The 27,758-nt window shown below is 46.6% G+C and overlaps 2 protein-coding genes across 2 annotated transcripts in view; one reads left to right on the top strand and one right to left on the bottom strand.

The window, feature by feature from the left end:
• The window catches only part of EXOC5 (exocyst complex component 5), a 200,142-nt gene extending 177,865 nt beyond the window's left edge, over nucleotides 1-22,277 (bottom strand). The window contains exon 1 of the mRNA XM_085626144.1: nucleotides 22,141-22,277. Within this exon, the coding sequence (XP_085482270.1) occupies nucleotides 22,141-22,167 (27 nt within the window). The 5' untranslated portion in view covers nucleotides 22,168-22,277. The remainder of the gene's footprint in view (nucleotides 1-22,140) is intronic.
• A 35-nt stretch (nucleotides 22,278-22,312) lies between these two features.
• AP5M1 (adaptor related protein complex 5 subunit mu 1) overlaps nucleotides 22,313-27,758 on the top strand; it is a 119,820-nt gene continuing 114,374 nt past the window's right edge. The window contains exon 1 of the mRNA XM_085626145.1: nucleotides 22,313-22,491. Within this exon, the coding sequence (XP_085482271.1) occupies nucleotides 22,424-22,491 (68 nt within the window). The 5' untranslated portion in view covers nucleotides 22,313-22,423. The remainder of the gene's footprint in view (nucleotides 22,492-27,758) is intronic.

Here is a 27,758-nt window from a genome sequence, read left to right as displayed (position 1 = left end):
TAGCAACATATTCCTGTCTATGTTTGACAATGATCTCATTAGCAGTTCTCATGCCTGGAACTCTACGCACAATGTAATGCAAGGAGGTGGTGATGCCCCTAGCTCTTCCAATGAGGGTGAACAGGCCGTTTCTGTTAGAAGGGATGGGAGACAGAATAGAGGTCGTAATCCTCAGAGTTATCTGAAGGATTACATATGTACTTAACGTTTTATTAATGCACAATCATTATCCTTCGAGTTATCTGAAGTATTATATATGTACTTTACTGTAGTATGGGGTATTCGGTATCGCGCGCCGGGTAGAGTGTTAGGCGCGCGATGCCACTTGGTGATGTTTGTAAAGTGTTGGTGTTCTTTTGAATACAGCTCAGGGTATGGCGTTCGACTCACGGGCGTTCCGATGGTATTAGGTCAGTTGCCGTCTGGACGTCTAAGTGAGCGGGCGCTCATGCTATGGGTGGAGTGTTTCTGTGGACTTAATAAACCTTCTCAAGCTTACCGTGATACTGTGCTGCTTATTACATCTGGCGACGATCGGGATTTGCTCCACCCACCGGACCACGCAGATTTTGGGGCGTCCTTCAGGAAACTCGACATCGGAAGTTTGAGGACTGTTGAGATCGCTGCCATCAATCCTGCCTTCGACGTTTGCTGTGCCTTCGACGATTGCTGTGCCTTCAAAGATTGCTGTGGTGAGGTACAGGCATACGGAGGTAAAGTGTTTGAGCGCTCCTCGCGCATGGCTGAGTGGCAGTATTTGAGTCCCCACGCATGCGCATAACTGTTCGCCGGACTTCTCATCCTCAAGGTGACGTCAGCGCGTGATTAACGCGACGCCATCTTTGTTTGGGATTGAAAGGCTTGCAACTCTACCGGTACAAAGGGTAAACCGGTAATTTACTGCCTGCGTGTCGGATTCGACGACACGCACGTCATTTTAAATATTGGTTTTGAAGATTCCTACTTACTTCGACGATACACACGTCATTTAATCCTCCCATACTGTGTGTTTCGGATCCAGTCTGCGACGATACACACGTCATAGCTGGTAACATTGTTTTAAAATCACCGCACATTCAGGGAGACTGTACTATTATCATTTTTTTTTTACAACGATTTTGAGAATACTGGAAAGGCATAAATTTATTTATTTATTTATTTTAAAAAATGTCTACAAGCAACCAACAAAGTAATCTCAGCTTTACTCAACCACCACCCTTCCTAAGCAAACCTGGTAGCCCACCTATCATCTGGTTGGAATGGTTTAGACTTTTCGAAAACCATCTGGTAGCCATAGACGCCGACAGTTATTCCCCTGCACGCAAATTTGCTATACTTTTTGGTTGCCTGGGTCAAGCGGCACAAAGAATTTTTCATAGCATTGTACCTATCCCTCCACCAGCCGCTCAATCTGGGGATAACCGTTGGAATGTATATGTGGAAGCTGTCGCTAGACTTAAAAAACAATTTGATGACGAGCCTAATATTATGCTGGAGCGACATAACTTTTATGCACGTAAACAAAAGGAAGAAGAAAAGGTGGAGGAGTACGTCTCCGCTCTCAGGGTGTTGGCTACCACCTGTGGTTTCGGACCGCTGTCCGATGATTATATAAGAGATCAATTTGTTTTTAATTGTGTATCCCATAAAATTAGACAAAGGATTTTGAGTTGGAAAAATCCTCCTTTGTCTGAGGTTATTGAGCTAGCCCTTAGCATTGAACGGTCAACGATCACAAGTAAGGTTATGCAGGCTGACGCCAAGCTAGGTATCAACGCTATGGACTCGATCGAACCTGATCAAGAAAATTCTTTAGCGTTAGTCAATGTTAAGCCTAAGGGAACAAAATTTGTACAGAAAAAACAAAACATATTTTGTCACAGGTGTGGATCTAGAAACCACATCGGTAATTTTCCGGGATGCCCAGCAGTCTCAAGACGTTGTGTGATTTGCAAAAAAGTAGGCCATTTTCAAGGGGTTGGCAGAAATGCTAAGAAACCGATTAACATTCGATATTTACAGGCTGAAGTTGATGAGTGTACAAGTTCTTTGAACAATGTTATTGTAACTTTAGAATGTGGAACGTGTTGTATCAAAGGTCCTTTATGTTCAGCGGAAATTGATAATGTTTCCTTACAGGTCATGGCGGATTCAGGGTCGCCGATAACAACTTTGAGAGACACAACTTTTTATGAATGTTGGAAGAACAAAGACCTGCTTACGTCAGATGTACACCCCAAAGCTTTCGGGGAAAAGGATATAGATATGTTGGGGTACTTCATGGGCACGGTACAATGTCTAGGTAGAGAAACCATGACAAAAATTTATGTGGCAGTAAAGGGCAAGAATCTAATCGGGTGGAAGGATTTAGCCCGAATGGGGTTGTATTTAGTTCCGGGCGATGAGAACCCGATTAAACTTGGAAAGATGCCCATTTGTGATATCAAAACGATAGAGACAGATAATGACAATAAGGTACAAGAGTTGCTCAGGGAATTCAAACTTGTTTTTAGAGAGATGGTAGGGAAAGTTAAAGGGGTGGAACACCACATTAAGCTTGTTCCGGGCTCACAACCCGTTACCCATAAGGTTCACTCGGTACCTATGAGCGTTCGTGAGGACCTTAAACTTATGTTGAAAAACTTATGTGAGCAGAATATTATAACCCCGACGGATTCTTCTCAGTGGGTGGCCCCCATCGTGGTCGCTCAAAAAAAATCTGGCGAAATTAGGCTTTGCGCCGACTTGCGCACCCTTAATAAAAATATTGTGGTGGACTGCCACCCGCTGCTCGAATTCACGAGTTACTTGCAAATCTAGGAGGAGCAAAGTGGTTTTCGTTGATCGATCTTAGATCTGCGTACCACCAAGTGCCATTGTCAAAGGAATCTCAAGAGCTTACCACCTTTGTGACACCATTTGGGGCGTATAAATTCCTTCGTCTCCGGTTTGGGTTGGCATCTGCAGGGAGTGTTTTCCAAAAGTTAATGTATACCCTGTTCGAGGGGATTGTGGGGGTCCAGGCATACTTGGACGACATCTTAATCTATGCCAAGTCTCGTGTTGAGCACGATAAAATTTTGAGGGAGGTCCTGACCGTTCTTGAGTCCAGAGAAATGACCGTAAGGGCGGACAAATGCAAGTTCGCGGTACAAGAATTGGAATATTTAGGGCACTTGGTATCTGAGAATGGAATTAAACCCAAGTTCTCTGTGATTAGGGCAATTGAGGAAGCAAGAGCTCCAAGCGACAAGGACGCTTTGCGTTCGTTTCTGGGGTTGGCAGAATACTACGCTAGGTTTGTGCCTAATTATGCGCAGTCGGTAGAGCCGATGCGTGAGTTGCTTAAAAAGGGGCGCAGTTTTAAATGGAATGATGACCTGGAATCAGCGTTTTAAAACGTTAAAAAGCTGATTGTATCTGCTCAGGCTTTGTTTGCTTTTAGGGACGATTGCGTGTCCCTTATAACCGTAGATGCCAGTATGTCTGGGTTAGGAGCAGTGCTGAGCTAGAGGGTAAACGGACGTGAACAGACTGTGGCATTTGCTTCCCGGTCTTTGAAACAATGTGAAAGATTGTACAGCACAATAGAGAGGGAAGCGCTAGCGTGTGCGTGGGCCATACATAAGTTCAGAATGTATATTTGGGGACGGAAGTTCGAATTGATAACGGATCATAAGCCTTTGGTGTACATTTTTAACAATATCAATTCGTCCAGCATATCAGCTAGGTTGATGCGGTTGGTTTCCAAAGTCCAAGAATTTAATTTCTCGGTTAAACATATCCCAGAAGAATTTTAGAGAGGACTGTTTGTCTAGGCTGCCAATGGAGAGGGATGATGAAGATGATGTGATGTTGGATGATGTGGAATGTGTGGCGGTGGTGGATGCGATTCAGGTGTGTGATTCGGTTTTGTCAGAGAGTGCGTGGAAAGACGCATGTGACACGGACGCAACACTTAGGAAGGTGGTTGAGTATTCATCAAGTACATGGCCTGACCCTAGGAGTTTAGTCGGAGATCTTAGGATTTTCGCCCAGGTGGCGAGTGAATTGTCAGTTGAAAATGGGGTTGTTCTGCGGGGTGACAAGTTTGTTCCTCCATTCGATTTGCGTCCTATGATTATAAGCAACGCCCATTCAGGTCATTTAGGGTCCACTAAAACTGCTATGAAGATTAAGCAGCATTATTGGTGGCCATAGACGCACAGGTGAAATCTACTATCGACAACTGCCCTGAGTGCTTATTGTCAGATAAGCATTGGCGTACGTTGAAAACCCCACTCCATCCTACTGAATTCCCGGGTGCCCCTTGGGAAAAAATTGGTCTGGATTTTTCTGGACCATACTCTATGCTTAATCAAGATAAAAAAATAATTTTATTGGCAGTGGATTATTTTTCAAAATGGATGTATTATAGTTTCATTGAATCTCCAGATACGGAGTCAACTTTGACGTTTTTAAGGAACATCTTTTCGATCGAGGGTGCTCCAAAGGTTATTGTCACCGACAATGGCACACATTTTGTGTCGGAAAAGATGTGTAAATTTTTGAAGCAGCTTGATGTAAAACATCTTAGGGTGGCACTGTATTCTCCAACTTCCAACGGATTGGTTGAAAGGGGGAATAAAATTGTAAAAGAAGGCATTCAGACTGCCCTGGCGGCAGGTTTGGATGTGAATACATTTCTAGTGGAAAAATTGTGGAGCTATAATACCTCCCCTCACAGTACAACCGGAGTATCACCTTTTTCGTTGTTAACAGGTAGAGAAGCTCACACATCTCTATTTCCGTCTTGGTTAAAAGAGAGGTCTGTTGAAAAAAGGATAGATATTAAGGATGTTGCCAAGAGGGTTTACTCTAAGCAGTTACTGATGAAGGAAAATTTTGAAAAAAGGGGACACCCAACAATAGAAGATGTGGTTGTGGGGGATTGGGTCCTAATCAGGAAACCAACTAGAGTGAAAAAAGGGGAATCAAGATTTTTAAGACCAGAAAGAGTGTGCAATGTAAGTAAGGGGGCCGCTTTTGTTGGAAATAAAGGGTGGTGGAACAAAAGGCAGCTCGTTAGGATTTCTGACATACAAGCCAATATCTTGTTGAAAAGACAGGATAACGAGGGTGATGAACTTCACTGGGGGCATTGGTTAGAGCTGAATGAGCCCCAGTCTGGTACATGCGCTCTGTCTGATGAAGTTCCAAGTTCTCATGACATGGGTACGGGATCCATTGGGCAAGATTTGCGTTCTAGTGGGTATAAGAGTTCAGCGCAGTCGTATGGGGGCATGAGCAGTGTCCACACTTCTAGGGGACGCATTTCTAGGATTCCCAGGAGACTTATGGATTTTGTTAAGTAATGTGGAAAGTTTGTTATTTTAGATATGAGTTGTCAAGTATTGTTTTAAGAGAGAAAAATGAGATATTTGAAATGATATTGTTTTTTGTATGTTTTTATTTTTTTTCTTCGTTTTGTAAAAGGGGGAAGGTGATGTAGTATGGGGTATTCGGTATCGCGCGCCGGGTAGAGTGTTAGGCGCGCGATGCCACTTGGTGATGTTTGTAAAGTGTTGGTGTTCTTTTGAATACAGCTCGGGGTATGGCGTTCGACTCACGGGCGTTCCGATGGTATTAGGTCAGTTGCCGTCTGGACTGTAGGAGAGTAGGTCTGCAATCCTATGATCACCCAGATTTTTTGCTTTTGCTTCATTGGTTTATGACTTTCCCCGGCTGTGGGCCTGCCAATCAGACCCACAGCCTAGCTGTTCTCTCTCGAAATTAAACACATGTACATTAGGTGCATCCACCAATTGGAACTGGGCCGCCTTGTCAGTCCCTGTCTCAGCATACCACAGGTATCCAGGGCATCGGTGGACCCAGGGCCTACCAGGGGCTGCAGCATGTATTATGCCACCCCTGGAATGGCCGCCCAAATCGGACACAACTGGCTGCACGACAGCTGGGGCAACGTGGTGTAATCACCCGTTGCTGTAGGTGTAGTATTCCTACACCTAACCCTAAAATGGACACATGGATTCCTATCAGTCACTCCTATGGCAGGCCTTATCAATCCTGAAGGCAGAGTGCAGGGAATCATGTGGGACGGTGCTCTGGCGCGAGCTGAGCCCGTCGACGGCTTGCGGAACCAAGTCCTAATAGCCGTTCCATAGTGACGCGGGCCAACTACTTTTAAATGCATTATAATCCTCGCGGTTATTTGCTAACTTTGGCATCGCATCACCTACACATGTCGAGTAAGGTGTCATACGAATTGGAATACGAACCCCTCGCCAGTTCTGGGGACGGGGTTAGCATTCCCCCCTTTTAGAGGGGCACGACATGGAAGTAACCTTGAACCCCGGTTAAAGTTGACTCAAGCCTCAGCATCACAAAATGAATGCTGCCACCAGACACAAGTCTGACCTCCTGCTGCTGGGAGACCTTCCAGCGAGGGGAGCTTGGACAAAGGGTTTCCTGTTGAGGGCGGTGTTAGCACCATCCCAGACAGGGTTTGTGTATCCCAGGTAGGCAGGGCTGAAAGGAAGGTGATTGCCAGTGGCACCCCGGTGCTCACTGTGCATAGCCCGGCTCAAACCAGTTTCGGGGGCACACCAGCCCCTGAGCTGGGGCGAAGCCAGACAAAGGATAGGGGTGTAACCACCCCCCTCCTGGCTCCACCCATAGGTAGAACCTAGTCACGGGCCAGCCCCTTTTTCTTAGAATAAAGGTAGGAGCGAGTCCCCTTCCCAAATTGGATAATTCTGAATCTTGAACTACTTTCCACGAAAGGAACTCTTGACTATTTCTGAAGACTCTCCCTTGTGGCTAAGGAGTAGCCACCCTGCACCAGCAGGCACCACCTAAGCGCTTGCGGCTTGCTGTAAGTCTCTCCCACGGATCAAGACTGCCCAGCTCGACGAGACCCGAGTTCCCTGCCATCTCTGACCTTTTACCTACCTCATCAGCCCAGCTGAGAGCCGTAGGTGTGACGAGACTTGCAGGACCGGCCATCTTCAGAACCTGCACGACGCTTATCTAGCACGCCCACCGAGGGACCCTCGAGTGAGTGCACCTAGGGTTTGAGAAGCCCTAACCCTGAGCAGCTTCAACACCGAAATCTGCGTGGGGGCCCTTCCGCTCCTTGCTGTTCACCGCGTTGTTCGACCACTCGCCGACCGGCTTGTGGCCCTCTTCACGACGCACCACGTTTGTTTCATCACTAGTCTGGTTGCTCCAGACTGGCTCTTGCTCCCCTGCAACAGAGGAGTACCACGGACCCTCCTGGTCCACTCCAGACGCCATCTTGACTCCACCGCGTGGGCTTGCCACTGCCAAGATCCGCTGCCCCATTCCTGGGCCCAGCATCAGCGACAGCAGACACCTGCGTGGGACAGCTCGCCCTCCATCCTGGTCGCCGCCGCGCCTCCTGGTCCGAGGAACAGCCGAGTCCGACGTCATCCACTCACCTGGTCGAGGTGACTTCAGCCGGTACCCTCCTGGTGCCCCCACGATCGCTGGCTAGCGGTTGAGAACTGAGTCCCCTCTGCTTTCAGGTTTCCTTCAACATCGATCCAGGCTTGGATCTCGCTGAACATCGACACTGGTCGCCTGCCAGCAACTCTTCTTTCAGGCTCCTGAGACTACAACGAGGACTTCCGACATCTTGCCGAACCTTCCACCGCCGCAGCCTCTGGGCTAGGTAACTCGAGCATTTCGGTGCTCCATCGCAGGTTCGCTTTACAAGTGTCCCGTTCCTTTTTCGTTTAGTCCCACTGATCGGATCACTCCGGAATCAGCAACTTTAGACTTTCTCACTTCACCCCTTCCACTTGCAGTGTAATGGTTTCGTGCCCTCGGGCATTTGTGTAACTTGTGCAACCAGAAGTATTTTCCTAAGAGTTTTGTATTGTGCTCAGCTCCCTGACTCATAAAGAGCCAGGGTAGTCTTGTTATAAATAAATATCCTTTATTTTCATAACAACTTGTGTGGTGTCCTTTCACTTGGTGTTCAAGGGGTATATGTGATGGTAAACAGCTGGCTTAACACGCCCTCTAGAGTTTAGCCTAAGACTGCTCGTATCCACGCTACTAGGATAGCTGGTCTATAAGGTTGACTTACAACCAATCATCAATAAGGGTCGTTTGGAATGATACACAGTGATCACTAGAATAGTGAGCACTACATATCAGGCCAACTTCTCACATTGGTGAGCAGCGGTTGGGATTTGAGCTTGCTGTTGTTTTACCACACACGTATCCTAAGAATATCGCAGTGAAAGATCACATAAGTACCCAGGTACATATAACTTAACTTAGAATACTCCGAGTTCTACTGAACCGGCTGTTGTAGTGTAACAGGGCTTAGCACACCCTGACTACAACTCTTAGCAAGGGATCAGTAGGTAAACACATAGTGTAGGTAGGTGCATCACTTACACCTCACTAGAAAAGCATGTCGGTCCACGGAGAGTCTTCGCAGACTCCCTTAGTGGTCAGTGACCCTCCACAGGTCGTGTCACGATATGCAGCTCTTAGCTTCAAGGAGATGCGACAACTGTGTGCCTCCAGGAAGCTAAACCAGGGTTCTAACCCTACCATCGCATTTTTGATAGGTCTCTTAGAGACGTACGATGCCAGGAGGTCCTCTAACACAGGTCCCCCCGATGCTGATGGGAACATGCCTCCCTTAGAGGGAACCCTCGGTGACCCAGACCTCGACCTCCACACAGAGGAGGAGGACGAGGAGGAGTTATCAGGAGACGAGGCAGACAAAGGTCCAGTGGTAGTCGGCAGGCTTACAAGGACCAACTTAAGCAGGCATGAGAATGGAACTGGGGGAGCCCCGGGCCCACGCTCAAGCAGGCCTAACCTTGGGAACGGACGAGCTAGGTCTCTCTCCAGAGGCTCTGGCAGATCGGTTAATACACATGTCTCTCAGGCATCTTCTCAGAGAGGAATGACGTCCCCTCAGAGAAGGGAGCATGAAGCGAAGATGAGGGAAGTCAATCTGAGGATCGAGCGGGAAGAACTTGCCCTCGCCAAAGAAAGACTTGCCCTGGCCCGAGAGCAGAAATTAAGTGGGTTAGATCCCACTGGTGGCAGCATTCTCAATAGAGAGAAAGACAGGGGTATAGACACTAGACACCTGAGTAAAATAGTGCCCCCCTTTAAACAAGGGGACGACATCCACAAGTGGATAACTGCCTTGGAGAGGGCCTGCACTGTCCAGTGCGTCCCCCCAAGTCAGTGGGCAGCTATACTGTGGCTTTCCTTTGAAGGTAAAGGAAGGGACAAGCTCCTCACTACTAGAGCTGAGGATGCTAACAACTACCAAGTCCTGAAGAACACACTGATTGATGGGTTCGGCTTAACCACGGAACAGTACCGGGTGCTGTTCCGGGACACCCAGAAGATTCAGTCTCAGGATTGGACTGACTTTGTCGATTGTGCCACTAAGGCTTTGGAAGGCTGGTTGCTGGGTAGCAAGGTTACTGATTACACAGGATTGTACAATCTTATCATGCGAGAACAGATTTTAAACAACTGTCAGAACCAATTGTTGCATCAGCACCTTGTCGACTCGGATCTGACCTCTCCCCAAGAATTGGGAAAGAAGGCAGACAGATGGGTCAGAACAAGGGTCAAGCAGAACCAGAACCAGAACCAGGGTGGTCAGAAGAAAGCAGACCAGAAGGGTAGTAACAAAAACGAACAAAATGACCAGAAGTCTTCGACAGGTCCCCAACAAACCAAAGAGGGTGGGGGTCAGGCTTCACAGAAGAAGAAGACTCAAGAAGGCCAGTCAAAAAGGTGGTGCCAATACTGTAAAAGTAAGACAAACTGGTTTAGTGAGTGCACCAAGAAAGGAGGGCAAACTCCTGCCACTGCAGCCCCTAAGGCACCTGCACCCCCTAGTACAGTCAGCAGTGGTAGTGCGCCTCCCAAGGCATTAGTTGGGTTAACCTTGGGAACCGAGGGGAGTGACGACTTAGTCGGCACACTCACTCAGGCCGTCCTTGTCTGTACAGGGGATATGGATATGTCCCCTGATGCCAGTCCCAATACTTTGGGCAAATACAGACAGACACCTTTGATTAATGGAAAAGTGGCTCAGGCCTACAGGGACACTTGTGCCAGTGTCACCATGGTGACGCCTAACTTTGTGGACCCTGGACAGATCATGCTAGGTACGAGTTACCTAGTGACCAATGCCAGCAACGTCACTACCAATCACAGTATGGCAGTTGTTGATTTCTCCTGGGGAGGGGTAAGTGGCCCGAAAAAGGTTGTGGTTAGTTCAGACCTCCCCGTAGAATGTCTGTTGGGCAATGATTTGGAAACGTCACAATGGTCAGAAGTGGAGCAGAGGACTCACATGGAAATGTTAGGCTTGCCAGCACATGTCCTTGCTGTGACCAGGTCACAGGCCAAAAGGTGCCCCACTGAACAGGTGCTGGATCCTGGAAGAACGGACCAGACACCTTCCAAGAAGAGGAGCAGTAAGGGTAAGGCTTCGCCTTCCCCCTTGCCCCAGGTCGTGGATCAAGTCTCTGAGGAGGCTGACCTTAAAGAACTGAGGGAAACTGAGCCGAAAGAGCTTGAACCTGGTCAGGTTGAGTTTCTGGGCTCAGGGGGACCCTCCAGGGAAGACCTGGGGAAGGCACAGTTAGACTGCCCCTCCCTTGAACCCCTCAGACAGCAGGCTGCTGCTGAGGCTGCAGGGAATGCCACAGGTACCCACAAAGTGTACTGGGACGATGGACTCCTGTACTCCGAGGCAAGAGACCCCAAACCTGGTGCGACCAGGAGGCTGGTCATCCCCTTGTCTCTAAGAGGTTTCCTTCTTACCTTGGCCCACGAGATTCCCCTTGCAGGTCACTTAGGCCAGAATAAGACTTGGGACAGAATTGTTCCACACTTTCACTGGCCCCACATGTCCGAAGATACGAAGGAGTTTTGCCGCTCCTGTGTCACTTGCCAAGCCAGCGGTAAGTCAGGTGGCACGACAAAGGCCCCCCTCATACCACTACCGGTGGTGGGGGTACCCTTTGAACGAGTGGGGATCGACATTGTCGGACCAATGGAACCCCAGACAGCATCAGGGCACAAGTTTATACTGGTGGTGGTGGACCACGCCACTAGGTATCCTGAAGCTATTCCACTTAGGACCACTACAGCACCTGTGGTGGCATGGGCCCTACTTGGAGTGTTCTCCAGAGTGGTCTTCCCTAAGGAGGTCGTCTCAGACAGAGGTGCAAACTTCATGTCGGGATATCTGACTGCAATGTGGAAGGAGTGTGGTGTCAACTACAAGTTCACCACACCCTATCACCCACAATGCAATGGGCTTGTTGAGAGATTCAACAGGACCCTAAAAGGGATGATTCATGGACTACCTGAAAAGCTTCGGCGGAGATGGGATGTCCTGATACCCTGCCTCTTGTTCGCCTACAGAGAGGTCCCGCAGAAGGGGGTTGGCTACAGCCCTTTTGAGCTTCTGTTCGGACATCCTGTAAGGGGACCCCTTTGTTTGGTAAAGGAAGGATGGGAGAGACCTCTCAGAAAGCCGGCATCGAACATTGTGGACTATGTACTCGGTCTCCGCTCGCGGATGGCGGAGTACATGGAAAAGGCGTCTAAAAACCTTGAGGCGAGCCAAGAATTACAGAAAGCTTGGCACGACCAAACGGCTGTCCTGACTGTGTACCAGCCTGGACAGAAGGTGTGGGTGCTGGAGCCAGTGGCCCCAGCAGCACTCAAAGACAAATGGTCTGGGCCCCACACGATCATTGAGCAAAAGGGAGAGGTCACCTACTTGGTAGACCTGGGAACTCCCCGGAGCCCCCACAGGGTGCTCCATGTAAACAGGCTCAAGGCATATGTCGACAGGGAGGGCATGGGCTTGCTCATGGCCACAGACGAGGGACAGGAGGAGGAGAGTGACCCTCTCCCGGACCTGCTCTCTCAGAACCCTGACGATGGGTCAGTAGATGGTGTTGTCTTTTGTGGCAGCCTCTCTGGACATCAACAAAAGGATTGTAAACAGGTTCTTCAATCCTTTCGACATATGTTCTCTCTGACGCCCAGTCAGACCAATTGGTGTACCCATGAGGTCGACACTGGGGACAGTCTGCCCGTAAAGAGTAAAATCTATCGGCAACCTGATCATGTCAGAGACTGCATCAAGACGGAGGTGCAGAAAATGTTGGAGCTGGGAGTCATTGAACCCTCGGACAGCCCCTGGGCTAGTCCCGTAGTTCTCGTGCCGAAACCTCACACCCAGGGCGGTAAGAAAGAGATGAGGTTTTGCGTGGACTACAGAGGTCTCAATGCAGTCACTAAGACTGACGCCCACCCAATACCAAGAGCAGACGAACTTATCGACCGGTTGGCTTCGGCCAGCTACTTAAGTACGTTTGACCTGACAGCTGGGTATTGGCAAATCAGGTTAGCTGAGGAGGCCAAGCCCAAAACAGCATTTTCTACCCCGGGTGGGCACTATCAGTTCGTGGTAATGCCCTTTGGTTTGAAAAATGCACCTGCCACCTTCCAAAGGCTGGTGAATCGAGTTCTCACTGGGTTGGACGACTTCTGCGCGGCGTATCTGGACGATATCGCTGTCTTTAGCTCCACCTGGGAGGATCACCTGGTCCACCTGAGGAAAGTGTTAGAGGCCCTGCAAAAGGCAGGCCTCACTATCAAGGCCACTAAGTGCCAGATAGGGCAGACACAGGTTGTATACCTGGGCCACCTTGTAGGGGGAGGCCAGGTTCAACCATTGGAGAGCAAAATACAGGCCATCCAGGACTGGGCTCCTCCAACCACCCAGACTCAGGTTCGAGCTTTCTTGGGCCTGACTGGTTATTACCGGAAGTTTGTCAGAAATTATGGATCCATTGTGACCCCTCTAAACGACCTGACAAGTAAAAAGATGCCAAAAAAAGTTCAGTGGACAGCAAGCTGTCAGAAGGCATTCGATGACCTAAAGCAGGCCATGTGCACAGCACCTATCCTAAAGAGTCCAGACTACTCCAGACCATTCATTGTCCAAACAGACGCTTCGGAGCTGGGTGTGGGAGCTGTTCTATCTCAACTGAATTTTGATGGTCATGACCAGCCCATAGCTTTTATTAGCAGGAGGCTGACCCCCAGAGAGAAGAATTGGTCAGCTATTGAGAGGGAGGCCTTTGCTGTGGTTTGGGCCCTGAAGAAGTTGAGGCCCTACTTGTTTGGCACTCACTTCAAGATTCAGACCGACCATAAGCCCCTCTTGTGGCTAAATCAAATGAAGGGTGAAAACCCCAAACTACTTAGGTGGTCCATTTCCCTACAGGGGATGGACTTCACAGTGGAGCATAGACCTGGCACTGATCATGGCAATGCAGATGGGCTCTCCAGGTATTTCCACTTAGAGCAAGAAGACTCACCTGGTCAAGGTTAGCTTATTGTCCCAAAGTTTGGGGGGGGGGGGGTCATGTAGGAGAGTAGGGTCTGCAATCCTATGATCACCCAGATTTTTTGCTTTTGCTTCATTGGTTTATGACTTTCCCCGGCTGTGGGCCTGCCAATCAGACCCACAGCCTAGCTGTTCTCTCTCGAAATTAAACACATGTACATTAGGTGCATCCACCAATTGGAACTGGGCCGCCTTGTCAGTCCCTGTCTCAGCATACCACAGGTATCCAGGGCATCGGTGTACCCAGGGCCTACCAGGGGCTGCAGCATGTATTATGCCACCCCTGGAATGGCCGCCCAAATCGGACACAACTGGCTGCACGACAGCTGGGGCAACGTGGTGTAATCACCCGTTGCTGTAGGTGTAGTATTCCTACACCTAACCCTAAAATGGACACATGGATTCCTATCAGTCACTCCTATGGCAGGCCTTATCAATCCTGAAGGCAGAGTGCAGGGAATCATGTGGGACGGTGCTCTGGCGCGAGCTGAGCCCGTCGACGGCTTGCGGAACCAAGTCCTAATAGCCGTTCCATAGTGACGCGGGCCAACTACTTTTAAATGCATTATAATCCTCGCGGTTATTTGCTAACTTTGGCATCGCATCACCTACACATGTCGAGTAAGGTGTCATACGAATTGGAATACGAACCCCTCGCCAGTTCTGGCGACGGGGTTAGCATTCCCCCCTTTTAGAGGGGCACGACATGGAAGTAACCTTGAACCCCGGTTAAAGTTGACTCAAGCCTCAGCATCACAAAATAGATGCTGCCACCAGACACAAGTCTGACCTCCTGCTGCTGGGAGACCTTCCAGCGAGGGGAGCTTGGACAAAGGGTTTCCTGTTGAGGGCGGTGTTAGCACCATCCCAGACAGGGTTTGTGTATCCCAGGTAGGCAGGGCTGAAAGGAAGGTGATTGCCAGTGGCACCCCGGTGCTCACTGTGCATAGCCCGGCTCAAACCAGTTTCGGGGGCACACCAGCCCCTGAGCTGGGGCGAAGCCGGACAAAGGATAGGGGTGTAACCACCCCCCTCCTGGCTCCACCCATAGGTAGAACCTAGTCACGGGCCAGCCCCTTTTTCTTAGAATAAAGGTAGGAGCGAATCCCCTTCCCAAATTGGATAATTCTGAATCTTGAACTACTTTCCACGAAAGGAACTCTTGACTATTTCTGAAGACTCTCCCTTGTGGCTAAGGAGTAGCCACCCTGCACCAGCAGGCACCACCTAAGCGCTTGCGGTTTGCTGTAAGTCTCTCCCACGGATCAAGACTGCCCAGCTCGACGAGACCCGAGTTCCCTGCCATCTCTGACCTTTTACCTACCTCATCAGCCCAGCTGAGAGCCGTAGGTGTGACGAGACTTGCGGGACCGGCCATCTTCAGAACCTGCACGACGCTTATCTAGCACGCCCACCGAGGGACCCTCGAGTGAGTGCACCTAGGGTTTGAGAAGCCCTAACCCTGAGCAGCTTCAACACCGAAGTCTGCCTCCCCAGCATCCCCGAGATCTGCGTGGGGGCCCTTCCGCTCCTTGCTGTTCACCTCGTTGTTCGACCACTCGCCGACCGGCTTGTGGCCCTCTTCACGACGCACCACGTTTGTTTCATCACTAGTCTGGTTGCTCCAGACTGGCTCTTGCTCCCCTGCAACAGAGGAGTACCACGGACCCTCCTGGTCCACTCCAGACGCCATCTTGACTCCACCGCATGGGCTTGCCACTGCCAAGATCCGCTGCCCCATTCCTGGGCCCAGCATCAGCGACAGCAGACACCTGCGTGGGACAGCTCGCCCTCCATCCTGGTCGCTGCCGCGCCTCCTGGTCCGAGGAACAGCCGAGTCCGACGTCATCCACTCACCTGGTCGAGGTGACTTCAGCCGGTACCCTCCTGGTGCCCCCACGATCGCTGGCTAGCGGTTGAGAACTGAGTCCCCTCTGCTTTCAGGTTTCCTTCAACACCGATCCAGGCTTGGATCTCGCTGAACATCGACACTGGTCGCCTGCCAGCAACTCTTCTTTCAGGCTCCTGAGACTACAACGAGGACTTCCGACATCTTGCCGAACCTTCCACCGCCGCAGCCTCTGGGCTAGGTAACTCGAGCATTTCGGTGCTCCATCGCAGGTTCGCTTTACAAGTGTCCCGTTCCTTTTTCGTTTAGTCCCACTGATCGGATCACTCCGGAATCAGCAACTTTAGACTTTCTCACTTCACCCCTTCCACTTGCAGTGTAATGGTTTCGTTCCCCCGGGCATTTGTGTAACTTGTGCAACCAGAAGTATTTTCCTAAGAGTTTTGTATTGTGCTTAGCTCCCTGACTCATAAAGAGCCAGGGTAGTCTTGTTATAAATAAATATCCTTTATTTTCATAACAACTTGTGTGGTGTCCTTTCACTTGGTGTTCAAGGGGTATATGTGATGGTAAACAGCTGGCTTAACACGCCCTCTAGAGTTTAGCCTAAGACTGCTCGTATCCACGCTACTAGGATAGCTGGTCTATAAGGTTGACTTACAACCAATCATCAATAAGGGTCGTTTGGAATGATACACAGTGATCACTAGAATAGTGAGCACTACATATCAGGCCAACTTCTCACATGGACGTCTAAGTGAGCGGGCGCTCATGCTACGGTTGGAGTGTTTCTGTGGACTTAATAAACCTTCTCAAGCTTACCGCGATACTGTGCTGCTTATTACATTTACACTTTAGTTGTGCACAATCATTTTAACTGTATCTCACCACTTGTTTCATATTTGTTATCAGTTAATGTTCATTTACCAATGTTAAGATGTATTCATTTCTGTCTTTGGTCTTTCCTCTCTCTTCTATCTTTTCCATTTTCCCTTTTTCTTTCCACCATTTCTCTTATTCTCTTGGTTTCATTTATTGTTATAAGAGAGGAGGATGTGTTGTAATCTCTTTTCTGTGTTGTTCACTACTAGCGTGGAGCACTGTGCCTAGTGTGTTCCACATTTCACCTAGGAGTTGGAGGTTCTAAACTGAGCAGTTGGTGACCGGCTGGCTTGGGATGAGCCACACTTTCCACGCAGGCTACTTACTTCAATAAAGAACCTGATCAGCTCACCTTGCCTCCTCCTGGTGATTGAAGGTGAATCCTAAGAAAGCACTCTTCTATAAACAAATTACTGCAAAGGTGCCGATACAAGCAAAGCACAATTCAAAAATGATAAACATGGCACCAAGCCCCTTGCTGGACCATCAGCACCACATTCAACATTAAAATGTAACAAAATAAAAAAGTTATTTGATGAAAAACTTGAAAACAGAAATTACACAAACCGTAAAGTTAATATTCGCCACCCACCTCAATCTATACTTTGCAGCATAATTAAATGGATAGCATTCAAGAAATTGTTTAAGATCTCGTGGACATCCTGATTGCCCTCAAAGCCACCATGCAGGAACACAGCATCTTATCATCGTGACTTCTCTGTATGAAACAATCTCAAACCTACGCCGGACATAGTCATTGCATCACTAACACAAGGTGTCGTCTGCACAGAAATTCCCACACTGGATTCCTTATCTCTCTTTTATTCATTAAGTTGTGAGTCTCCAAACACATATTGAGGAGAATGACAAAGCAGACAAGAACAGTGCATCTGCTTTTGGCTGTTCTCTAAGCCCAACAGCCAAATATCCCACTGATCAACACTCCAAAATCCCCAGCTGACTGCATCATAATGCAGGTGATGGTTAACTCAGTATGGTGTCCTGTAGAAGACAACTTTTAACAGGTACGCCTGAATACATACAATAACCATCACAACAAATCTCCCCCCCTTTCTTTTTACAAAACAACATTTCATATGATAACTAATTCTTAAAAAGATAAGATACATAGATAATAATTACTAAGTTACGCAAATCACTATAAACAACTAGTACCCATATTCCGTTAGGATACACAAATCACTAGACAAATCACACAAAATACTTGGATAAATAGTTATCATGGGTTTAACTAGAATAACATTTTTCTACGTAAATACTGTTATAAAAGGTACTATAACATTAATTTGTTGAGGTACTTATGTACTACAAACATATTTATATATGAAAACCTACACATCTTGACTTATTCATACAAGTACTCCTTAAACCTCCTAGGTTTAACTACAGCACAACCTGTACTACGTGTTTTGTTACTAACTATATAACTGCTGTCAAGGGATGCCTCAATACCCTCCAGAGAGTTTTCTATCGCTTCTTGCTGATGTGAGACTTTTTGATTTTGGATACCTTCGTGGGTATCCAGATCAGGTGCCAAAGTGTTTTACAGCTCCCTATTCAGTTGGCTTCGTAAATTCCCATATTGGGTCTCACCACCCTCATCTAACCACTCAAAACTTGATTTTGCTACACCTGCTTCCCCCTAAAAATCTTCCCCCTTATTCTGTATTCTCTGGTTACTTCTTCTAAGATCTACATTAAATCAGGAACTAACATTCTCATTCGTACACAATAAAATGGAGGGTAAATGCAATATCTTACCATCACTTAGTAGCACTGAGTTGCAAAACAATTTTCTACCACCAAAGGTTGGGAAACACAGCTTTGTTTTTTTCCCCAATTAATCAACTTTTGTTACCCTTACTCTGCCATCCACTTCCATATGTACGGTTTTACTTTTGTGCATTTGGTCATAATATTTCTTGCATTCACTCTGTGCCTGTAACAACTTTCCCTTCGCCACATCCGGTGACCAGTCTACTCTTTTTGCTGCTTTTAGCCATCCTATATTAACTTTGAACATAAGAGTTCTACCCCTCATCATATCAAAAAGGACTTCCTTCATGGGAGTAATTCTGTATGCCCACACTGTCTTATGTAATTCTCTCCTCCACACAAGACTGTTATTACTAATTAACTGTATAATTCCTTTGATTACGCGGTCAACCCGTTCTATAGCTCAGTTTCCCACTGACCTTCCTTTCTATTCTTTTATCACAACCGGGCCACCAAAACCAAGTCTTCACTCGATTCTTAGTTTTACCTACACCAAATGTCCATCATGACAAATTCCTAAGACCTTCACTTTCAATTTCTCAGAAGGTACAACTTACCCTTTTCTTAAGATCAACCCTCCTTCACAGGACAACTCATGTCTCATTTCCCAGTATGTAATTAAATCTTTTTGGATAGATTTCTTATCTGGCCAATCTTCTGACTACAATTTAGTCACTCGTTACGAAGCATATCCTGTTCTTGCACAGATTGGCATTCTTCACCACAAATGCTAGGAAATTCTTCTGAAATATTTGCTATACAAAATTCTTCCAAGGCATTTTCACTAGCTTCACTCATAGGTAGTGGCATCTGACTAAAAAAATCTGCGACAACATTCTTTGTTCCCGGAACGTATTGCACATCATAATTAAATATTATTATATCTTCCCAACCTTGTGTATACATGGTTTAGCCTCTTGTTTCAATTGCATCTGGTGTCTGAAACCTTTGAGTTTTACTATGCATCTGGTAAATACTGTGGGGATTTTATTATTTACATATAAACCAAATTCGTTTTCTGGTTGTACTATTAGTAACAGTTCTGGAATGTTAGGATTCAAGGTTATTTCTAAATTACCTTGAACCACCCACCTTAGTACCGATGGACCTGTAACAGAGACATACAATTTGCCCATAGCTTCTCAGCTCTTAAACATGAACTTAAGTTTCCTCTATCCCACCATCTCAATAGGCTCACATGTAAACGTTTGGAGAGAAATGTCAGGGTGTTCTAACATCCCCAAAAGCATGTGCAAATTTATCATCCTACACAGCCTTATTCACAATTGTATAAGGAGAGCCAGAGTCTGCTACAATTGAAATATCTACCCCACCAATGTGCATTTCACATCTGGGTTTCTTTCTTTTACCTTTCACACCAGTATCAATATAAAGTATGTGCCCTCTTTTACATGTAATGCGCACCGATTTAGTTCAGAATTACCAGAAGAGCCTGTATGACACTCTTCTTCCTGGTCAACCTTTTTACTGTGTGTGAAGATTCTACGTAGAAGACTTTCGTTTAAACAGCCTTACTACATGCAAAATGGCGGCATGCACATTTGGATTGCACGTTCATGCTGGTCTTGGCGTTCCAATGACTTTAGGAAAATCGTTGTACGAGTCCGTTGGAACTGTTACTGCACACATCAGGTAAAGCTTATATCTTTTGAACAGCATGTACAAACTGATAGTAGAGAACAGTTGGAACTAGTCGAGGCGGTTGCCCTTCGAATAAATAACTGAAAAGTACTTGTGGCAAAACAGATGTAGATCATATTCCAGCACTTGTCAGTAATTAAAGTTGCATGCCGAAGGTTCAAGTGTGTCAGAGGTCATCGCCAATTTTATTTTAAAAAATCCCACACACTGGGAATATCCCATCCTCATCGCCAGTGTTGAAAATTAGAAGGAAGACAAATCCGGACTCCAAGAATCACAGGGAACGGTAATAAGATTTTTCCTCCATTTATTCAGTCTCCGTCATAAGTAGAAAACATCCATGTAAGTCTGGTTCAACAGTTGAATGCCCCAAGAGCATAACTAACCCCCATATAAACTAACATGAACAATTCAAAAGATACCCACGAGCCCAACAACCATGTAAACTTAAGATAAGACAGAGACACGCTGGAAAACAGGGGCGTGTCTCCGCTTACTAGCTTCATGTAAAAACATTCAATGACATGCACACACGCGAGCACGCAAGAGAAACCCGTTGCACGCTCGCGTGTACGCAACTGTTTCCTTGTGCCTCCTTTATTCATTAAGTCGTGAATCTCCAAACACACATAGAGGAGGATGACAAAGCAGACAAGAACAGCGTTTGTGCCTCTGACCATTCTCTTAGCCTAACAGTCCCACTTACCAACATTCCAGATTCCCAAGCTGACTGCATCATAATGCAAGTGATGGGTAACCCAGTGTGGTGCCCTGTAGGAAACAACTTCCAACACCTGAATACATACAATACCACCACAACATCCTCCTCAAAAGAGGTCAGATTCTCCCACTGCCATAAAAAGTCAACATAGAAACTAACAATCTCACTAATTACAGAAAGCAGTGGTCATCCAATTGAAGGAGCAAATCAACACTGACAGGCTCCAACAAATACATGTTTTGTCAGGCAAGGTATGCACCAAAATAGGAAACATCACAGTAGTGGAGAGCAGGGCCAGCGCTAGGAATGAGCAGTGTGGGCAGCTGCCCATGGCCCCGCAGTCAGCCCTTTATCTTGGGGCCTCGCGCCAATATGACAAAGCCAGGCCAAGGCATAAAAGGTGCCACCTTGTAAGTGCGTCACCTTCCCTGGCCTCACAGCTATGGTGTAGCGAGGCATATCCAAGGTGGGGGGGGGGGGGCAGTCCCAATTGCAAGAAGACACATTCTTCAGGTTTGTCCTGCAATTAAACCTGCAAGCAGAGGAACAGCATGATGAATATTGCCTTCCTGTTTTGCTCCCAGGCAGTATTAACCTTCTCTGTAGATAAGCAACCCACACATCTTCAACCCTTTATGAGCTGTTAAGAGGTGCTTGTAGGTGGATGAGAGTGAGGGGTTGCAGCTTCAGGGGCATCTATTGAGTTGCAAACAGGCCTGAATGTGTCATGTCTTTGTAGATTAGAGGGTCCTCGCATATTCCCTTTCTGCCCAGGGACCCAAAAAAATACTACAACCGGCCCTGGTGGAGAGAACTATCCACATCAAAGGCAAATTCAGTTCTGCTATACCTCTCGGCTGCTCTCTACACCACTGACAATCATGCCATCAAGATATGCTCTCAACATGCCTTGAATTAAACAGCAGTATAACTAAGACGGATCGACTCTTGGATATCTAACCACCCACCAGTAATTACCCACAATGTTCTATCAGTTCCCAGTGACCTTTGGAGTAAGAGTACTTGTTATAACTTGATTTCTTATAATGCATCCTTTCCCTGGTTACCCATTCCCTGCTGCTCAGCCAGTATGAATGTGATGTGTATGTGGAATGTTAGAATGATTGATGAGGTAGTGGAATGCTGGAGTGCCTGGTAGAGTAGAAAGAGAGACCGTTGTAGTGTGTGGGCTGTACAGCAAGGATGCTGCTCCTGGTGAGGCTCAACATTACATCCTGTAACGAAGCTTAAATAAACCTCTTACTTATTACCTACCTCATGGCTACCTCTGGACTTCTTTTGGATTGCATCAGTACTCTAAAGCTAAATACCCATCCCATGGGGCTCATCTTGTGAACAAAGTCAGCCACACTAAAAATCCATGACTATCATGCTGACATTGAACTATATGCGAAAGTCCCCAGTGTAATTTACGGTTACAGAAAGCACCACCGAGAACGGCGGAAAGGGGTGCAATTTACTGGGATTAAATGAACGGGGTGTGAAGAGGGCAGGAGTTAGAAAGTTCGCTGTGGGGACAGGAAAGGGAAACATCTGGTTGATGCTGCGGTCAGAGTCTGAATGACAAGCCCCGGAGGTGTAAGACTGAGTAAGAAACTAGCGAGGAAGTGGCAGGACTAGAGTGGTACTCTATAGCGCTTTGTGTACCCCTATTCTGAATCGTTGTTGTCATCCGTGGTTTAGATTTTCCCTCGCATTGCTCTGATCACTCCTCGGTTCAGGCAGAGACGTTCATGGACCCAGGTGGTGTGCACTCACCTCGAAAAGCTCAGCGGTGGCAGCCATGGGGGTAGACGGTGCGGCCTGTCACATGCTGGGGCTCTGCGGGACTCGGGATTCTGTGTGCAGGGCTCGGCCGCTCCCCCTCTGTCAGCACTACCGGAAGGAACTGCGCGCTGAGCACAAAATAGAACCTACGCGCAGACAACACAGACACCTGACCCGGAAGAGGAGCTGCAGGACCGCACCAGAAACAGGAAGAAGCTGTGTGCTGAACACGGGATAGCGACTACACTTACCGGTGTACGGCAGAGTCTCTGTCATGCCTATCAGGGGGCTCTGGATTCTGAGACCCGGGCAGAGCGATGGAGAGCCCGGCCTCTTCAGCAGGTAAAGCAGTCACCGTGTTGGTGTGAGCTTGTACTGTACCCAGAAGGATGGTGGAAGTGAGAGGCAGGATGCCTAATGTTCGTTGTGTGGTGTCAATCTGATCCTCGTTTTGTGGTGTCGATCTCATCTTCGGGGTCGAGATAATTTTTTTTATTTCAAGATCTTGATGAATTGATTATTGGGTTTGGTACAGCTACAGAAGTGGTAGGTTCGAGTTCTTGGTCATATTTTGGGAGGGTCATATGCTAGCTGTGTTTGTACAAACATGCTCATATCGCCTAATTCTGTAGTTTGGTCGGAATTGCAGCAGCTACATAAATTTCAACCCGGATTGTCATCGTTTAATACATGACATGTAATAACACTAGAACATGCTCACATGCCCCACATGTGTCAGATTATGTCCACACTTACCGATGGCAGATTGAACTGTACCCAGTAACACGCCGTTATGTTGACATGCAAACGGCCGTTGTTTTTGACTTGCACCAACGTTGGAACCCATTTTGCTATTGGGTTGTGTACAGCTGTTCTCTTTACAATCAAGTTATGTGTGATAAAAAGGCATTGGTAGGTGGCCAGTGTACGCTTTGACAGGGATAAGTGGCACCTCTAAACAGCACTACTTGTACACCATTGTGTAATTGTTAAACAAGCCTGGACAATTAGCTATATGTAACTAAGACTGGCATACGGGCACCTTCTTAGAAGTGTTTCACACCCTCACATACCACAAAATGTGCAAGACAAAACAACTAAATGAGTCACAAAAATGTATTAATCTTCTTTTGATATGATATATCATTTAATAAATATGCTTGAGGACAGTTTTAATTTGCCGTTATCAGTTTGCAAAATTGCATTTTAGACGAAAGACCAAGCTACCACACAGCAATCATGCATTAATGTCAATATTAGTTTGCCAACACATGCTTTGTGGCTGTATGGCTATTACGTCTCTTCTTCTGGGCAATTTTATAGTGATTCCAAAGTTAATAATTTCAAAAAGATAGCTTCATTTTGAAGTAGTATTTAAAGTGTTCGGTATAATGATTAATTTCTCTAAGTATCTGACATTGATTAGTAGTACACTGTGGATAGCAAAGTTCTGCCTACCGGATTAAACTGGAGTAACTACAAACCTGTCTTACATTTTAAATGAAAGGGTTGTGTTTTTTGTGTTCGATCCTTTTCCCCTAAATTTTATTTAAAAAGTGTGTATGGGGTTGGGGTGTCAATACGTTTATTATATAGCTTCCCAGCTAGGAGCGAGAAGATTATAACGAAATGTTAATAAATTGAAGTATAGGACAGGATTGTCTTTAGTTTTGAACATAACAGTATCGCTAATGGAGAGTTGCATATTTGGGCATGTTGTTCCAGAGGTGGGAGCTGCCAACGAACAACGTTGGTTGCTTCAGTGATTACATTTAGATAGGAAGATGGCCTTTATACTCTTTTCTATGTTCTTCCGTAAGAGTGCAAGTTGCATGAGTGGCTATATGCAAAACATTTTATCTTGCAGGTATTTGAAAGCAGCTCCTGTGAATAATTTGTATGCAAGGCTATCATATTGCAATAACTTCATAGCACTTATTTTACAGGTACCAAACCTTGGCAAAAAGAATATAATCTAGACATTGGGCCATTAGAGGCAAGCAGTATGGGGTGGAAACATCAACCTGTATTCATCCACCATTATACCTCGAAGATTAGATTAGGTAAATGAGTTCCTGGAGAGCTCCAATTTAACAAGTATCCTGAATCAGAGGTAGTTTGGTTTAGCTCTGATTTGGAATTTCAGGGCATTATAATGTTTGGCAAATGCTAAAAGAACAATTGATGGATGGAATGCTGAACAAGGTCAAACACTCACCCCAGTATAGAGATCTGTGCCTAAATCCATCGTTTTTTTTCTGACAACGCCAGCCTAGTTTAGATCCATAATGACAGGTGAAGGGTAAGCCCAATATACCCTTGAGGGCTTAGGCGAATAGATTGATATATAGTTTAGATCCAGGCATATGCGAATCAGTCTTGATCCTGCTCCCCATGGGAATAGTCCAGCCCAACTGCCAGGCCATGTCCTCTCTGTACTGGGTGGTCAATGTTTGGAATTGTTCAGCATTCTGCCAATTAATTGTTCTTTTTCCATTTGTCACCCTGAGCGGGACGGGTATGCCCAGACATGGGTCCCTTGCTTGCCATGCCACAGGAGTCAAGCTAGCCTGGCTGATGAGGGGTGAGACCCCAAAACCAGTCCTGGAATGCTTGTTTCTGGACTAGGGAGGACCTGGCCTGGCAGTTCAGGTAGAACTGTTCCCATGGGGAGCAGGGCCAAGACTGATTTGCATATGTCTGGGTTCAAAGTGGAATAGCATGGTGAGCAAAAAAACAACGGATTTAGGCCCAGATCTTTGTACTGGGGGTGAATCTTTGACATTGTTCAGCATTCCGTCCATCAATTGTTCTTTTCTTTTTGCAGTTAAAAAGTTTGGAACTCAATACCCTGTGTTTTAGCTACTTATATGAGGAACCAGGCATACATAAACATGGCTGTCATCAAGGTCCTGCATTTAGGGGTAATAGACCCCTTGGGTGAGCAGAGTGGTGCTTGAACCAAAGCAGGAATCAACACTTGCTTATGTTACCAGCGATCTCAACTCTGTCACTAAGATTGATGCACGCACTTTCCCCTGGCTAGTGAGCTCATTAATAATTTTATAGGCAGCTGTCTTGCTTGCGCCTATCAGATAATACAGCTTCCACACGATGGCTCAACACTCGGCGAAGCAAAAGACTTTAACACAAAACAAACAACACCTTTAGAAAAGGGTTTTATTTTACAAAATGCAAGGGCTTTCTCTTTTAGAATAAGGCTTGGGGTTTTATTTTACACAATGCTCTCTAACAGAAAGGCTTTTCCAGATGCCAAATGCACAAGATTCAAATACACAAAGAGATATATATATTTATATGGAAGTAATAATAACACACTTGGTAAATATAATGCATTAATAATACTGATGAATAAACAAACAGCAAATAATATGAAATAAGACTGAAGCAAATATACTGGAACGTCCTGCAAGAGATCAGAAAGCTATATATACATCAAATATGTGCTTTGGAGGTGCACCTTGACTCACTCACACAACAAAGAAAACACATCAAATGATCAAAGCCACTGGCCAAACATCACAATGGCAATAACCAAAACTCAACACTTCACCTGGTGCAAACACTGCATCTCAGCCCGCTCCTGACTGGGAAAGTTAAACAGCCATGATTGATTGCCTCAGCAACCAGGGTCCACGCTTCGAGGTAGATGCCTCCGTCCCCACTCGGATTCTAAACTCCCGGATTCTGAGTCAACAACCCTCAGCTTTATGATCTCAAAACACACTAGAAGGTTCGAGAAAGACCTCCCCTCTTGCCAGAGGAATCTTACCAAAACTGGCCAGGTTCCAAGCAAGCATTCCCATGGCAGGAAGGAGTTCACAAAGCCTTCCGGGTGCATCCAGACGATTTCTCACAAAAAGACCTTGTACGTGAATAACCCAAACAACTTGCAAGCACTGCTGTGCACGCAGAAAAGCTGAAGCAAGGCAGAGTCAGGAAAAAGGATGACATGAGGCCATGTCAAAGTCAATAGTAAGAACTTCATAATTCTCATCAATGTACAACATAATGCACAATTATGCACAACTGGTTATAGATTCACATACTTCATCTCTCAATGTACAACACCGAGCACATGCGTACATCACTGCCCACAACACTGCACTTCGAGACCAAAAAGTACATTCCACACCTCTGTTCCTGGCGAGGCTGTCCTACTCCGTGACAGCTCCCACTGAAAGACAGCAAGATTACAAGAAAGAAACTTGTAAGACAAGCAAGGCATATACAGGACCGTCGTACATTCAGGCTAGGATAAAATAACACACTAAAGTCAGTTAAAATAATGGTAGTCAAAGGTCCTCACATGGTGTCAGACCACAAGAGTGCCTCTACCACTACAGCTGCTTAGTTTATTTTTTGTGCACCTTTGACCTGATCACTGGATATTGTACTCCAAAAGGCTTGTTCCATGCCAGGGGCAGGCCTTTTTGATGAAAGAACTCTCTAGCCATGTTCCATAAGTTGGCGATCATATTCTCCATCATTTGGCACCCGCCTGGAACACATAGCTGTGTTCAGTGACACCTGCACACATCAGCTGGGTCATTTTGAGAATGTGCTAGTGGTACTGAAAAGAGCAACGACTGCAGTCAAGGGAACCAAGTGCGTATTCAGAGCTCCATTGTCGAGCTTGGTGAAGAAGGTTATGGAAAAGAGGAACCACTTAAGTCTTACATTCAGGTCATCATGGATTGGGGATCCCCAACAACTTAGCCCCGTGCGCGGGCATTCTTAGACTTCACTTGTTACTACCAGAATTGTTGTTGAAAACTACGGCTCCTTCATTAAGCCACTGACATCCAACAAGCCGAGAAAGTGAACAGGACTGTGGGTTGCTAGCAGGTCTTTCACCAGGGTAAGAAGGCTTTGTATGAGCACCCATGTTTGAACCATCAGGCTTCCCTTATCCTTGCATTGTGCAGAATGACATCTTGGCCAATGGCATTGCCACAATTCTCTCCGAATTCAATGAGAAAGGATGAGAATACACAGTTTACACCAGCAAGTGGTTGCTGCCCAAATGGATATTCCAGGAAGGTCAGCCGATTGGATGAATAAGACTCTCCTCTCCCAGTAGCGAGTAGCTTCTTTGTTCAGACTAATCTGGTAGCGGTGAGTTGTAAGTGCACATTTCCCAGACAAACAGTGCAGCTGTACCATCCTCGCCACTTTCCTTTGTCCTTAAAGGGCCTTTTCGTTTTTTTGGCAGTAGTTTGTGTAGAGCTTGATCCAGAGCAACTCTTTAAACTGCACATTGGTGCTCCTCAGTGACACCCTTTTAGTTTGAGCTGGAAGGAGAGACCCTCCGTTAGCCTCTCCCCCTGCATTCTTAAATGAAAAGCCGCCATCCCCTCTGCACAAGTCTCGGCTAGTGACAGCATGGTTCTAGTTTATGGAATGCAGGAGCAGCGCTCAAGAGAGTTTCCTTCTGTCTTCCGCATTTAAATTGTCAAGATGCTTGGACCAGGAGAGAAACTTTGTCTTTAATAATTTGTTGCATTTGAGATGCAAACAAACATTGTGAGCTTAACATTTTGCAGTAATGCTCGATCTGCTCAGTACATATGTACACCAGGTTTACT

Source organism: Triturus cristatus, chromosome 9 (genome assembly GCF_964204655.1).
Source record: "Triturus cristatus chromosome 9, aTriCri1.1, whole genome shotgun sequence".
Classification (NCBI taxonomy): Eukaryota; Metazoa; Chordata; class Amphibia; order Caudata; family Salamandridae; genus Triturus; species Triturus cristatus.
This window is presented reverse-complemented; position numbering and strand designations above follow the sequence as displayed.